General features: G+C 36.5%; 1 protein-coding gene across 3 annotated transcripts in view; it reads right to left on the bottom strand.

Moving 5' to 3' along the window:
• URI1 (URI1 prefoldin like chaperone) overlaps positions 1-16,050 on the bottom strand; it is a 55,282-nt gene that overhangs the window by 16,459 nt on the left and 22,773 nt on the right. For all 3 annotated transcript variants that reach the window (XM_034788768.1, XM_034788769.1, XM_034788770.1), the window contains one exon: positions 15,478-15,613. In XM_034788768.1, the coding sequence (XP_034644659.1) occupies positions 15,478-15,613 (136 nt within the window). The remainder of the gene's footprint in view (positions 1-15,477; positions 15,614-16,050) is intronic.

Genomic DNA, 16,050 nt, shown 5'->3' on the forward strand with positions numbered 1-16,050 from the left:
AACAGCTAAAAAAAGAACAAATATTTTTCAGGACAGAAGACTCTCTTCAAACTCTAAACTGTTTACAGTAATTCATTCAGAAACCAAGAGAGTACAGAAAACCATATAAAGACGTAATGTAAACAATAAGACTCACTATGCACATATCTAAATAAATCATCATGTAGCATTCTCTAGCTAGTAGAACCAAAACAAGACAAAGGAAACCTAGAAAATAATAAAATAAAATAAAAATAAAGAATTTAAAATTTTTAAATACAATATGAAAAAATTAAGAATTCAATCTCATTTAAAACTAAAAAGGACAATTGTTCACACTGGTGGGTCATCATACAAGGGGACTCCTACGCTTGCAGTTAACAACTGCACAAATCGGTAATTACTTAAAACCAGAATGGAAAATTCTTAATAATAAACATAAATTAACTGTTTGATTCATTAGGGAGAAGTTGAAGATCTTTTATGTGCAAATTTAAATACAAACTGTGGAACTATTTAAGAAGAAAAATGGGAGTGATCCTGGCACAATGCTTTATAGACTGAATTCAAGCAAGCACATATTATTTCCAAAATTGAAGAACGCCTTCTTTTCTTCTACATTCATCTGCACAAGTTCTGCAGGGGGACTATATATATTATCTATCTTACATACTAACAACTGGCACAAAATTATCCTTAGAGTTACCTTCAATATTCCATAAATGTAAATCGGGGAGACCAGAAAGCTGTTTGACAAATATTTAAAATAATGTACACAGTTAAATCTAAAAAGCTGACTTTTGTTTAGCAAGATAAACTGGAAAGATCTTTCTGGGTAATAGTTTTCTTAAATTCAAGGCGACTCCAGGCAAACAGTCCCTTTAATGGGATCAGACTAAGCATATTTAGGAGAGTCTTACAAAACTCTGCTCACCCATGTACTCAGATCAAGCATTTTTGTTTTGATGGTCAAGTAAAATATCACTAGTGATTTAATAATCATTCATATGGTAAACGGCTGGCAACTAGTTTTTTTGCCTGGGCTAGTGCATTTGCATTTGCAAATCAGTTTAAAGAACTACACCGAGTTCAGACACTGGTTCATTTGAAGTCCTACTTTCTAGATCACTTTATGTTAATTAAATGATGATACCTTTCAACTGCAACTTAGAAAATGTTAGACACTGAAGTTTCACTTTTTGCTCAAAATCTTCATAAAAACAAATAAATTTGCAAAGGAAGAAGGTAAAGAATGGCTGAAAAAGAAATACAACCCTACTAAGACTAAGAGAGAGAAGCCCCATTAAAGCCTTTTACTAATAACATTAATAGACTTCCACTCTTTGTTCATCTCAAAACTATTACAAATGCAATTTTTCAGGAGAAAAGTTTTATTGCATAAATTGGTTCAAAAAGAGGTTCTAAAAGACCTTTCACCTGTTGGTCCTACGTACCCTGAAGGAGCTGGAAGCTTTTATGGAAAAATAAGTTGATTTTCTGTTTTAAAATTCTCTTTCAGAACCATTAACAAAAAGCAAGACAAGTATAAGATGTCTTATCCAGTGCTGTGAAGGAGGCAAAGAGATCCTACTTTTCTGCCATGTGAACAAAGCCACACACTGCAAAACCCTACTGTAAATTGCTTTGTAAATCCAGACTGCCTCTACTCAAACCTGGAAGGTTGAGTACTTCCGTGTTATTTCCATGTTTGTCTCCCTAAGGTATTTATATGCCTCCATTACTGTAGGATGAATGCCTCACAGTCTTTGATGTATTTATCCTCACAACACCCCTGTAAGGTAGTGAGGTATTATTATCCCCATTTTAAAGATGGGAAACTGAGACAATGAGAGAATATGTGATGTGCCCAATGTCACAGAAGTCTGTAGCAGAACAAAATGAACCCAGGTCCCAAATCCCAGGCGAGCACATCAACGACTGGATGTTCCTTTCTATTGATACCCACATAGCCATGAAAGTAAAAACGCCCACTTACCTCTGCTTACTGCAACTGATCAGAAGATTGTACCCCATCCAATTAGATCCCACAGATCTCGTCACAGCAATCCAGGCTTGGTTACTGCAACGTTTATTTATAAATTAAGCCCCTACTAAAGTTCCAACTAGCACAAAAATCCACAGCCTATGCACTAAGCAAAGCTCACTATGGGTATGTCTACTCTTACCGTGGATCAACAGTGCAGTGATCGATCCACCGGGGGTCGATATAGCGGGTGTAGTGAAGACCCGCTAAATCAACCGCAGATCGCTCTATCGACTCTGGTACTCCACCGGAATGAGAAGGGTAAGGTAAGTCGACGGGAGAAACTCTCTCGTCAACCCAACATGGTGTAGACACCACAATAAGTCAACCTAATCTATGTCATCACCAGCATTGTTATTCAAGTAGCTGGAGCTGCATAACTTAGGTCAACTTAACCCCGTAGTGTAGACCTGCCCTATGAACTACACTGCTTTGCTCTTTGCACTGGCTCCCCACTCAACACACAGTGCAAGTTCAAGGTAAACTGTCCTGATCTTCAAAGACCTCCATGAGATTGCCCATATCTACCTAAGAGATAATCTTTCCTTCTGTGACCATGATCTCATACAGCAGTTACATTCTACTGAAGTAATGAGGGAGGCTTTTCAACATGGAAGACATAACATTCATTAGACCATGGAACTCTACCCAAAACCTTCATCCATCTAGCCAAAATACATCAGTTAAAACAATCTCTTTTTCACTATGTCATCCCCCTCTTCCAGTCCTTCACTGTCTCACTGTGATTTGCACAAAAAATTCAATTCTTCTTCTTCCCTTTTTGGGTGTTTTAACCAGATCCACCCAGATCTTATCCCTCTACATTAGTGATACTCAGACCGCCATGGTTCAGGAGCCAAATTAGCCAACAACATTACCCAAAAGAGTCACAGTAGTGTGAATTAATTGTTTTATTTAGTATAGTACTTTATATTCATATTTAAACAGTGACAGGGGAAATATTTAGTTTATATATTATGTAATATATATATTATTCTCACAGCAAAATGGCTGACCAAATATTATTATTTTATTAACTATAATTGGTAAATAACATAGTAAAAGCATCCTGATAGGTTAATAATTAAATCCCACAGTGTTTTAATATTGTATGCTGCAAATAGCCGCAGGAGACACATTAAAGAGCCACTTGCAACTTGCGAGCCTCAGACTGAGTATCACTGCTCTACATCTTCTGCTCCTTACCTCACTCCTTCACCTTCCATTCTGCCAACTCTTCTAGTTTTGTTTCTTCCTTTGTCTCCTCCTCAAACTCTTGCCCTTGGGTCTCTTTTCATGCTGCTCTCACATCTAAAATGATAAATCCATCTCTCCTTTGGTGTGCTAAGCACTTTCACTTCTCTTCCTCAAATTCATACTCAAAAGCTAATTCTTTTGCCTTCCTTTCCACTGGTGACTTCTACTCCTATGATTTTTACACTTCCTTTCTTGCTCGGCTTCAATCTCTATTTCAAAGTATCAGAAAGAATAAAATTTTCTCACAATATCTTCACTCACACTTTATTCATTTAATCTCTTCTCATTCCTCTCCTTGTATTTTCCTTTGTCAGTTATCTTTAGTATTCTATTGTACATTTCTCTAGTTCAGAGACCGATCCTGCAAAGAATTATAATTGTGCATATAGTTTCTCTCATACTGATTCTTGATGAAGGCATGCAACTGTAACTACTTAAGGATTGGGGTCATTATTATGACAATTCTTTGGAGTAAGGGCCATGCCTCTCAATCATTACAGCACCATGCAAAATTATGATGCTGTATAAATTCATATTAATAATTATACAATGTTTACAGAATGAACCAGTCATAACTTACAGAGACAGAGTTGGAAGTTGAGATTTCAAAATAAAAATTACTCTCTGTCCCTCTCCTGAGAGTTGCAAAGCATTCCAAACAAGATAAAATCTTGTTTTCCCTTGGCTTTCACGACTCTCTCCTCTTTGGCTCTCCTTCTACAGCTCTAATCACTCCTTCAGCATGCTCTTCTGAGGATCCTGCTCATCTCCCATCTAACTTTCTGTGGGGCTTCAGCAGGGCTCGCTCTTCGGTCCCCTCCTCTTCTCCCACTATATCCAGAAACAAGGTGATCTCATCCCAAATAAATGTAATTATCTGTATGCTGAAGAATCAGAGACCTACCTCTCTACTCCAGACCTGTCCACTTCTTTCCCAACTAAAATCTCAGCCTCTCTCTGAGTCTTCACGTGGTTGTCTAGCTGTCAGGTCAAGTTCAACATGGCTAAAACAGAGCTCGTAATACTTCCCTCCAACCCCTGCCCCATACCACCTTCTTTCTCAATGATTGTGGACAACACCACCACCTTCTTTCTGCCTGTCACTCAGATCCTGGATGTCATCTTTGACTCAAATCTCAATCTGGGTCTTCACATACAGGCTACTTCTAAATCTTGCAGATTCTTTCTGCATAACATCACTAAGATATGGGCTTTCATATCCAGCCACACAGCTAACACTCTTGTCCAGGGTTTCATCATATCACTTTTCAATTTCTGCAACATCCTTTTATTGGTCTTGACAAATGTCATCTTTCCCTGCTCATATCCATTCAGAATGCTGCTGAAAAGACAGTATTGCTAGATCCTTCCCCCACCCCAGTTTGAATCCCACCACTGGATCCCCCTTCTTTGTTTCATCAAACATAATAGGCTGCTTAGCTTCACATTCAAGGCACTTTAAGGTCTACCCCACCATACCTATAATCTCTCATTCGCTATCATAGTGTTGACATGCACAGGTTTTGCCCATGACAACAGTCTCCATTACTTGTGTTACATTTTCAAATAAGCCTCTTCATGCTCTCTACCCTGCTGCCCCACACACTTGGGAGAAACCCCCTGTAAACATCTACAAACCTACATCATTATCATCCTTCAAACTCTCCTCTGCCATGATGCCTACAAAAAACTTGACTAGGGTTCCGTTGCTGGTTTGCTGACGCTACTGCCTACCATACTGGCCAATACCGTCTCATTGATTCTTCCTATTCTCCCATATATCTGAATTCAACTGTTGTCTCTTGTCTTATACTTAGACTGTAAGCTATTTGGGTGCAGAGATCTTTTTGTTCTATGTTTATATAGGGCCTAGTACAATGGGGTCATGTTCCTGGTCCTGGACTATGGCTCCTGGGCACTATAATAATACAAAAAATAAACAATCATAATAAATGGGTCAGCAGAGGAGAAATTGTGACCACCAACTGGGACAAATTATATAGGAGATGGGAAAACTGGGGCACAATGACTACCAACATTGTTAGACTATCTTACTTCACAAAACTTCACTTATATGCTCACTTTGCTTGTAAAATTTAACAACATACCATATTAAAAAGTTGTTAGAAAATATAATTATTTACAGTACACAGTTTATAAAGGGTCCACTATGTTAGTCTTGAAAAATATCTTCAAAGAAAACTTGACATGTTGTTCTTTCAAAATCGTATCTATAGTACCAATGTCAAACTAGGAAATATTTTTACATATATATTTCAAACATATTGGTCTTTTAAAATAAATAAAGACCAATTAGATAAATATTTTAATTATCTTAGTCAAACCAATCAACTCTTTTGGTCCTCCTCTGATAACTGATCCACATTTGTTCTTCCTACAGCACACATCTAGCTGAAGTATTATTTCCAAAAAATATCCTAAATCTAGCTGAAAGCAACTTCAAGAGTTTCTTGTTCCTCAGTGACAAACACTGCAACAATCACCTCTCATATCCATTATTTTGGCTCATTAGTTTATTCCTATCAACACATTCTGTAGCTTTTTCAATATATAAAATACCCTCCAAGTCCAAAACAAAGAAAGTGGGCAACTGCACAAAATGTTTCCATCTGTGTTTCAGTTCCTGAAGGTAGCCCCAATGTACAAAATTTCTAGCTTGAGACCAATTTTCTTCAGGCTTTTATTTTATATTCATAGTAAATGTGATGCTCAACTATCTCCTAAACACCACTGGTTTTCAGTCACTGTCTCTACATCTACATATCGTTCAACATATTCATCTAGATCAGGGGTCGGCAACCTTTCAGAAGTGGTGTGCCGAGTCTTTACTTATTCACTTTAATTTAAGGTTTTGCGTGCCGGTAATACATTTTAACGTTTTTTAGAAGGTCTCTCTCTATAAGTCTATATTATATAACTAAACTATTATTGTATGTAAAGTAAACAAGGTTTTCAAAATGTTTAAGAAGCTTAGTTTAAAATTAAATTAAAATGCTGATCTTACACTGCCGGCCCACTCAGCCTGCTGCCGGCCTGGGGTTCCGTTCACCTAGTTTGGCAACGGGCTGAGCGGGGCCTGCGGGACCCCGGCTGGCAAGGGGCTGGGTGTGTCGGGGGGTGCAGGGGTCAGGGCAGAGGGCTGGGTGCTCGGCTCGTGGGGGTGCTCACAGCAGGGGGCTGGAGGGGATATGCATCGTCCCCACCCCTTTCCCCAGGGCCCCATCCCCACCTCTTCTCTGCCTCCTCCCTGGAGCAGCGAGCATGCTGCGGCTCTGCTCCGCTCCCCGTCCCCGGGCGATCAACTGATCGGCAGCAGGGAGAGGGAGGAGGAGGAGGGGGAGGGGCAGGAAAGCACCACGCTGTGGGAAGAAGCGGGGGAGGGGGAGCTTGGCTGCCGGCATGACCAAGCTTCTGCCTCCTGCCCCCGCAGAGAAATCGGTGAGGGGGAGGCTGAATGGGGCCAGGACCCCGGCAGGCAGCAGCGTACCATCAAAAATCGGCTCGCGGGCCGTCTTTGGCACGCGTGCCGCAGGTTGCCGACCCCTGATCTAGATTATCTTTATTTCTTGAAAGCCAGGTTTCAATTTTACTTTCTGTGGCCACACTAGTGTGCAACAGTTTGTTCTGTTATGTAATAATACTCAGCACTTATATAGTGCTTTACATTTTAAAATACTGTACAAGCATTAACTAATCCACACCATACCCCTGTGAACTAGATAAGTATTACTTTTTCCTATTTTACACATGAAGAACAGACAGTTTAAGTGATCTGTCCTAGGCCACACATAAATTAGGACAGCTGGGATTATAAAGCAGTTCCTAGTTCCCCATCCTGTTGTCAGTCTACTGGACCATACTGATTCCTATTATAGATAGAAGATACAGATCTTCCATTACTCAAAGGCAGGGCCTTTCTTATGTTTGAGTTTGTTAGTTATGAAGCCTCAGTTTCATGGCACAATGGTGGGTGCATGTAACCCTGAAGCAGAGCACAGGATTTTGTGCTTTAGACTTGGCCTTATACATTTTTAAAGTCTTTGTACAGGTCATGATATATTTGAATTTTAAAATCCTCCAGATTTAAATAGAAACAATCCATTTAAAGAGTTGCAGCCCCTTATGAAATGAGCATTAACAGAAAACATGTCCTTAAAGTGAGGCTTCATAGCCTTCTCCTCCTCCTGTTCTGTGGTTTAAGCTCCTCTATGGTTTGAAGAAGGATTGAACTAGAAGTTGTCCAACTTTGTCACATTCAGTCATTTTAGGGAAGGCTGACGTGGCTTTCAGGTGAACTCTAATATTCTTTGCATGTCTTTGGGCTAGTCTACACTGGCAACACTAAAGCGCTGCCGCGGCAGTGCTTTAATGTGCTTTTGTGTGGTCACAGCTCTAAAAAAACCACCTCAATGAGGGGCGTTTGGTGAAGCTCCCAGCGCTGGGGCACTGTTTACACTGGTGCATTACAGTGCTGCAACTTGCTCTGCTCAGGGGTGTGTTTTTTCACACTCCTGAGCAAGAAAGTTGCAGCGCTGTTAATTGCCATTGTAGACAAGTCCTGAGTTAAACAACTCAGTAAAGATAGTTTAGCGTTATAGACAAGGTGGAATTTCTAGGACTGGTTTCTAGAATTGAGAAAAGGAAAAAAAAAGTTGCTACAATCAAAAAATATTATTTGTAGATTTCTTCTGCATAATCTGTGAATATTTACAGAAACCAATGGCTAACTGAGCTTTCTTTATGTTTAGTTCTCAGCCTTTAGCCATCTTATCAGTTTGAATAGACTTTATGAGTACAAATTCCTTAGCTGGCCTAGTTTATAGTTAGGCTTGGCAGAATTTGATTTGTATTTGTTTATAATTTTGAGGGATAAAAATCAATGTTTGTTTTTAAGCTTTTTTTTCTATTTGACTGATTTAAATTTTCACAGCTGCACAAAATTAAGGTCGGAGTCAGGCAATAATTCTTTAATAATAATAGATGCGGAGATTCAAAAAGTTAAAGCTTTATAACAATTAAAAACACAAATTGTCTACATCATGTAAAAATACACAAAAATAAAACGTCAGTTTTCAAGCAGCATTTTTCTTATTTTACCTTTTTGTAATTTTTTTTGTTGATTTGTTTGTTTATAGTGAAATCAACATTTACCAATAAAAATCTAATCTTTCCAAGCCTACTGTTATAGTATGAAATGCCCTTTTAAAGATACTTCCTCTGTTTAGTCTTACCAACTCTGATTTAAGGGGAGAAAAATTACAATTTAGCAGGAGAATGCATTTTATCATGTTGAAATAAAGCCCTCTGAAGACCATTTTTACAAGACACGACAACATACTAATGCCAAACTGGCATGAATTCTCATCTGTGCATTTTGGTTTCAATGGGTTAATTAACTTGGCTGGATACAAATTGTAATTATCTGTGTTCGATGTTAATGTCCTAGGAGTGTTGTCTATAAAGATTTGGGAAACCACAGACATTATTTTGGTTACTACTGGATTCTGTCTGTTACTTTGGAATTTAAATGGCTGCAGGAGATAAGAATAGTGAGAACAGGTTGATCTACTTTGAAAGGTTAAATTATGTGAAACAGGACAGAGCAGAAATGGATTAGAGCTATATCAACTGGTCTGCCTTGCTTTTTTCGGCCTTGCTCTTCGTGGTCTTTGTGAACACACAAAACCCTTCTACAAATAGATTTAGGTATATTTGCTTAATGCTGAAGGAAAATTTAAGAAAGTCAGCCACGAGTCTCCTCTTGAGACATTGGTTTGGATGTGTAACCACAGTGTATAACTTCCTGTATAACTGATATTTAGTGGTTTAGATCCCTTCATCATATATAGTTAATGTGACTTACTCCATGAACAAATAATTTATCATGTCATACACATAACACACACATAACATACAATAAATACATGCCAACATTACTGAGGAACGTACACAGTAAATATATGCTAATGTTACTGAGGTTGGAGTTAAGGGTTTTTTTTTTTTTTTTTTTTTTTTTTTTGCAATTTGATGAGTGTATTCTATTTCTTAATATGTTGGAGTTGGAAGAGAGTGCAGAGAATAGTTAATGTGATGAGTGGGTGTTAAAGCACAATAAAGAAGGTTCCTTTAACTTGTTACTTCCTTGCTTTTAAAAGTTTGTGTGGGTGGATTTGGCACTTAAGAAACCTTAACTGGTTTATAACTAAAATTAAAACTGGTATTAATTCAACAGACTATTATTGGTCACTGAGATTAAATGAGATCTGTAGCTTTGAAAAACTACCTACCGTACTAGATGCTTTTCAAAACTCTCCTCTAGTCAACCAAATATTTTTTAGGGTTGTAATCTTCAAAGAGAACGAAGATTCCTTTTGGGTTTAAACCTTTTATCTGATTGGTAAATTTTCTCCTTATCTGAGCAATTACAATAAATCTGTAAGATTTGCCTCTTAGGTCCATCTACTAATATAATGGCATCCATACTAGGGAGATGTACCAATTTAACTACACCTCTACCCCGATATAACGCGACCCGATATAACATGAATTCGGATATAACGCAGTAAAGCAGCGCTCCAGGAGGGCGGGGCTGCGCACTCCGGCAGATCAAAACAAGTTTGATATAACGCGGTTTCACCTATAACGCGGTAAGTTTTTTTGGCTCCTGAGGGCAGCGTTATATCGGGGTAGAGGTGTATATTGATTTCTAAACAAATAGAGTCAAATTGGTACAAAAACTGTGTGTAGACAACTCCTTAGACAACTTCCTCACTGATATTTGGAAAGTCTGACTTTATCAAGCACTGATTGGAAAGAACCTTTCCTCCTTGCTCTCTTCCTCTTTACATTAGTTAAAATGCTTAGGCCATGGTCCTATGAGAAGCTGAATGCCTCATGGGAGTTGATGCCCAATTTTAGGGCCCTTAAGATCGCACCGAATCAGTTCCTTATACAACAACAATAAATGAGGAAGTGATAGGGGTCATCAAATAAACAGGTGAAATATTTTTTTAAAAAGCAGCAGCTAAAAAATGTTCTGTAATTCTGCAATACACAGGGAGATCTAAACAGACAGATGCACAAACTAACAGTTAAAAGTAAATCATCAATATTGTTATGCTAATAAAGAAAAACAAGGGACAGTTTTCTTCCATAACATTACCCACCTTCTTATGCTCCTTTCCCAAAAAAATGGTGGACGAGTAAATGTCAACTGTTTTGTTTTATACAGTATACTTTCACATACCCCAGATGAAACGATAATGGTGTTGATCCTGAAGATCCTACTTATTCTTGTACAGAAAATGGAAAGCTTTTATTTTATTTATTTATCAGAGGCAATATTTTTCTCTCTTTTAACACTGATAATGAACAAATTCAGCCTTTTCTCTTATCTGCCTGGTCTTATCTTATTACAAACAATGATTTTTGAAAAACACTGTATAATACTGTAATCTAAGACATCGGTCAATTTTGATTGACACAAATATTTGTATTAAAGGTTACATACTGCAATTTACAATTGGGTACTATCACAATACTGTATGTTAATGTAATCAGTATTTTCATTTCATGAATTCATTTGCAGCATCACACTGCAAGGGTATTCTTACATATATTGGAAGCACAATTACTAAGCAGTTCAAGAGTTCTTTAAGTAGAATTTTCCTTTTTATTCAACAGATTTTAACACCATAAACCACTTCTAGGTTGTTGGGTTTTGGGGGGTTTCTGGTTTTTTTTCCTGGAGGGGGTGGTGCTTGTGATTTAATTTTCCAACTTTTAAAGTATTCAGACACTTGGAATATCAAACATACTGAATTAATCCACAAATATTTACATGAAAAACAATTTAATTTCTTTCTATAGTAACTATCACAGGGACTATTGTCATGAAATTCCCCATTTTAAGAAATTAATGCGATTACTGATAAAGGGAGGAAATTAAATTATATCATCACAAACACGTAAAGGGTATAATCCCATATCCACAAAAAGGAATCTTTATTCCCTCTTTGAATTCTGAAACAATACAGACATGCCTTAAGGAGAACAGAAATATTATGAAGTACCTTAAGCAAGATAATTGTAAGAAAAAGAACTACTATTGCATTATTGTTGTGCTAAACTGTGACATACTTAAAAAGCTAATTTCTTTTATTATAATGGAATTTGGTATATGTGTATCTTTAATCTACTTCACTTTTTTCTTCTCATTTATATACATGAGCAAGTGTGTAAGGTGGTTACCATTACCTGTATTATTAGATTTTATACACTACTATATTTCATTACATTTTAATTTTAAAAATAATTTAAAAATATACTTGTCTTTCTACAAACTTTATTAGATCTAGTTTTGATTTTTAAAGAGTTCTGTAACTATCTGAACATCTAGGGATGTCGTATACTTGTATAGTAAATGAGAGATTTATTGCAATACACATAAATGCTATACAGGGAGACATGATCAATATTTTATGAAAAGAGTAACATTTGAGAACAGTAATTATCCTATGTTATAACAGTTGAAATCTGTTTCAACCAATCAGACTACTGAATAGCTCAAGGTCTAACTCAAAAGTTAAACAACAACAAAAGTTCATGCACTGAAATTGGTATTTTTCTGAAGTTATCTCCGTTAAAACCATTTACTTTAAAACTCAGAACCAGTCATCCTTTAATCACCCATTTAAATTAAATAAATTTCAACTGATAAATTCTTCTGTTGTACCTGGGCATTTCTCTGTTTGAGAGAGACAAAAGGTGAGCCTGCAACATTTTTTACCAACAATCTCTTTTAAACAACTAGTTTAAAGGCTATTAGTAAAGAGAAAAAGGAATGATTTAATGTATAAGTAATTGTTTTAACTTACAAACAGTAAAAAAAATCCTACTTTTACCCATAATATTAATGATCTTGACACTATTCTGCTGGTATCATCTGACATATCTGGCATCTTCTTTTTATAATGCTAATGTGAGAAAATAACTTGTATTGTCAAAAATTCTATTTATCTTTTAATTTAAAAATACCTAATACACCTCTACCCCGATATAACGCGACCCGATATAACACGAATTTGGATATAATGTGGTAAAGCAGCGCTCCGGGGGGGGCGGCGGGCTGCGCACTTTGGCGGATCAAAGCAAGTTCGATATAACGCAGTTTCACCTATAACGCGGTAAGATTTTTTGGGTCCTGAGGACAGCATTATATTGGGGTAGAGACGTACTACAAAAAAATCCTAGTGTTTGGAAATATGAGTATGAGACTGTCAATTACATAAAGTATAAGTCCTAGAAGAAAAGAATCATCAATAGAAATCCCCAGATTTTAATCACAAGAGATTTCAGCTTGAATCTCTCCTATACTGTTGCCCATTTGACCTTAATTCTAACTCAGCAAAGCACTGAAAGCATGTGCTAGCCTTAAGCACATGCTTTATTGAATTGGGACTTTACTGTTACTGCCCATCATTTTTGAGACAGCAAGAGTTTGATCCCTTGAAACAGCTTTTCCTCTTTTCCCATGGGGATGGACCTAGTCCTGATAAATGTTGTGTTCAAAACAAAACAAAAAAAGGGGTATTGGAATCCAACAATGAAGCACCAATATAATGATAATGCCAATATTTATCACACTGTAAATTATGAAGCCACTTTTATAACATACAAAAATCCCATTGAAATCAATGAGACCTAGCCTATTAAAACAACTGCACTGCAATATGTAAAGTATATTTTACAAAATATTTTATGAAGTAACACTTTTTCATGTTTATAAGTGTCACCAGCGGTTAGTTCACATTTTATACCAATAGCCCGCAATTAGTTTATGTATCTAAGATAACATTTTTTAAAAAGTAGAAAAGCTAAAACAGGGAAATGATTTACAATTCTATTTTTAGTTGCTTCATCTTACTAGAAAATGGTTGAAGGAATTTCATAAGTCTGTGTTTCCATGTATTTAATTTTCATGGGTGATTATATCAACTGAAAATAATTCCTATTTTTGAGTCATGTATGTTAATAAGATTCTTATACAGACACTGTACTTAGTATTTGAAATGAAAGTTTTTAGTTAATATCAGTGTTTTGGAGCCTCCCACTGGCAACCATCATACGGACAAAAAGTGATATTTGAGACATTGTCAGAATGGAGTACTTATATCTAGAGATCCTTCACTATTTTGCTTCAAAAGAACTTAAAACTTCTGAGTTCATATCCTAATGCAATTTAAAAGATCAGAAAAAAAATCCCACATCTACGAGTGCATGTGTTCTTGCAGAGTACTTGGTGTTATCAGACATCTACTATGCAAAGGTCAAGTGAGTTTCACTGAGTTTAGTGGTGACAAAAATATCCTGCAACACTGGTAAGATATAACAGAAAAGGAAACGGGATCTCAGATCTAGCAGAAGTCACATTAAGTAACATAGGTTATGGTGAAGAAGAAGGAAGTTTTCACTGATATGTGGAAACTGTTGCTATGTGATCCCCAGAGAAAGGATAAAGAAATAAAACAACTGAAATACAAATTACCTTTTTTTGTTAAAACTCTTCATAAAGAATTTTTTTAAAATAAGATAACAAGAAATGTATTTTCATACATGCATGCCTACTATTTATAAACAAATTAAATCACACACAGAGGGGGAGCCTCTGGTTTTCCACTACAGGCAGGAACATGGATAACTAACCAGGGCAAATGAAAGTACCCCTCTACCTCGATATAACGCTGTCCTCGGGAGCCAAAAAATCTTACCGCGTTATAGGTGAAACCGTGTTATACTGAACTTGCTTTGATCCACCGGAGTGCGCTTTACCGCGTTATATCCGAATTAGTGTTATATCAGATCGCGTTATATCGAGCGATGTACTAAAAGTACTGGTGTCTTTTCATTACAAGGCAGATTACAAAACTTTCTGAAGTAAAACTGATATAAAATATAATTCAAATGCTAACCTGAAAAATATATTAGTAGCTCATAGCTAAAAAGTGCCAATTTTAAAATTGAAGTTTACTTTTTTCCTTCTTTGACATCTACACTGATATTTCAGGCTCATATTGTAACACGGCAAGTTAAACTAAAGATAAATTGTGGTGTGAAGAACACTTGCTGGTGGTCCAGAAAGTTGGCTGATCACATAGCTGGCTGTCCCCCTTTCCAAACTCTTCTAAAGACACATAGGCTCTTTAAAGCAAAGAGTCTGAAGACAATGAACTGCCAATCAGCTGCCTTTACTAGGGGCTGCTGCTACATAAAAGGAGGAAAGAAACAGGAGCATACAGTGGTACTTGATCTGCTTGCCCCCAATGGAAGTGTAGTGTTCCCAAGAGAATGGAGCAAAAGGAACTGAGCAGCATGTCCAGAGAAGGAAAAGAGAAGAAAACCACGTGCCAGGGAAGAACATGCAGAGGGACGCAAGCAGCACACGTGAGAGAGACAGATTAAATGAAGAGCAAAAGTAGCGTGTGATTCACTTTTTTCAAAAAGAATAAAGCATTTGCATATTAAAGTTAAAAGAAATAAATATTTTCTTATTATTACTATTTCATGTAAGCAATTGCAGTAATTTACAGAGAGGATATGTAAGGGTGAGCTGAAAAACAGGTGGTCAACATGATCACAAATGGAAAATATGGTGTCCAAGAGACTGTCTGTAGACACAGTCCTCACTATGAAAGTTTTGTGAACACGTGATTTTAACAGAATTGATGTGTTTGTTTTTATAGGTTTAACTTTATACCTGAACAACATCTGATTGATCATCTCCTTGTGTTGGCTTACTAATGTAAACACCAACAACTGGATTTTGGTATAAGTTTAAATTGTTACAAAATTGTTTATTTTAGAGTGCCTAAAGTTTTGATAAGTGCTTAAAAAAACAAAACAAAAAAACATGTTTCCCACTCTTACCTGATATCTTATGGAACTGTGCTGCATAGATAATTATTTCCAAACCAGATTTTCATAAGTCAGTTCATCAAACCAAATACTGCAAAAGCTACTTAAACTTTTTTTTAATCATACTACCAGACCTATATATCTTTAAAAGAAATGCAATGTCAAAGGATACTTAAAAATTGTGTCCTCTAGTTTTACATATTTTTAGTATGGAGCTAATAATTTTGACTCTTAAAATAATAATTGTTTATAAATATACATACGTTTTTTCCTGTGCTCAACCAGGCCAATGGCCTGCTTAGCTGAGCATTTGGAAAACCAGTTGTCCCCAAGCAGAACAGTGACCTCATTGGTATGGACAAGTTTTCCTGGCATGAAGGCAAGGGGACCAAAAGGTACCTGTCAAAGTCAGAAAGCAAACAGCTAAAAACCACTATTAAAAATTAAATTAGAGGTCACTAATGACCACTTAGCCAAACAAATAAATTAAAATTCAACCAGGGTTAGAAGGACTCAAAACTCTATAGCACAGTTATTTAATGACAAACACATGATAAACATTCAAACTACCAGATCTGAATCCCAACCACAGTTTGAATTTAATATTGTACTTGTAATAAACAGAATAGGTTAATATTTAACCGGAAAACCGTTCTGAGGCATAAAACTTAAGTACTAATGGATGCAGACAGGAAAACAAAAAAGTCATACTATATTACTACTTAGGTTTTTAAAATAAAAATATTGTATCTCGTTTAGATGATTGTAAACTATTTATTATACATAAATGTTTTCACTTCCCAGTTAAGTATAACATTGCTCAGATTTATAACAAA

Source organism: Trachemys scripta, chromosome 13, assembly GCF_013100865.1.
Source record: "Trachemys scripta elegans isolate TJP31775 chromosome 13, CAS_Tse_1.0, whole genome shotgun sequence".
NCBI lineage: Eukaryota > Metazoa > Chordata > Testudines > Emydidae > Trachemys > Trachemys scripta.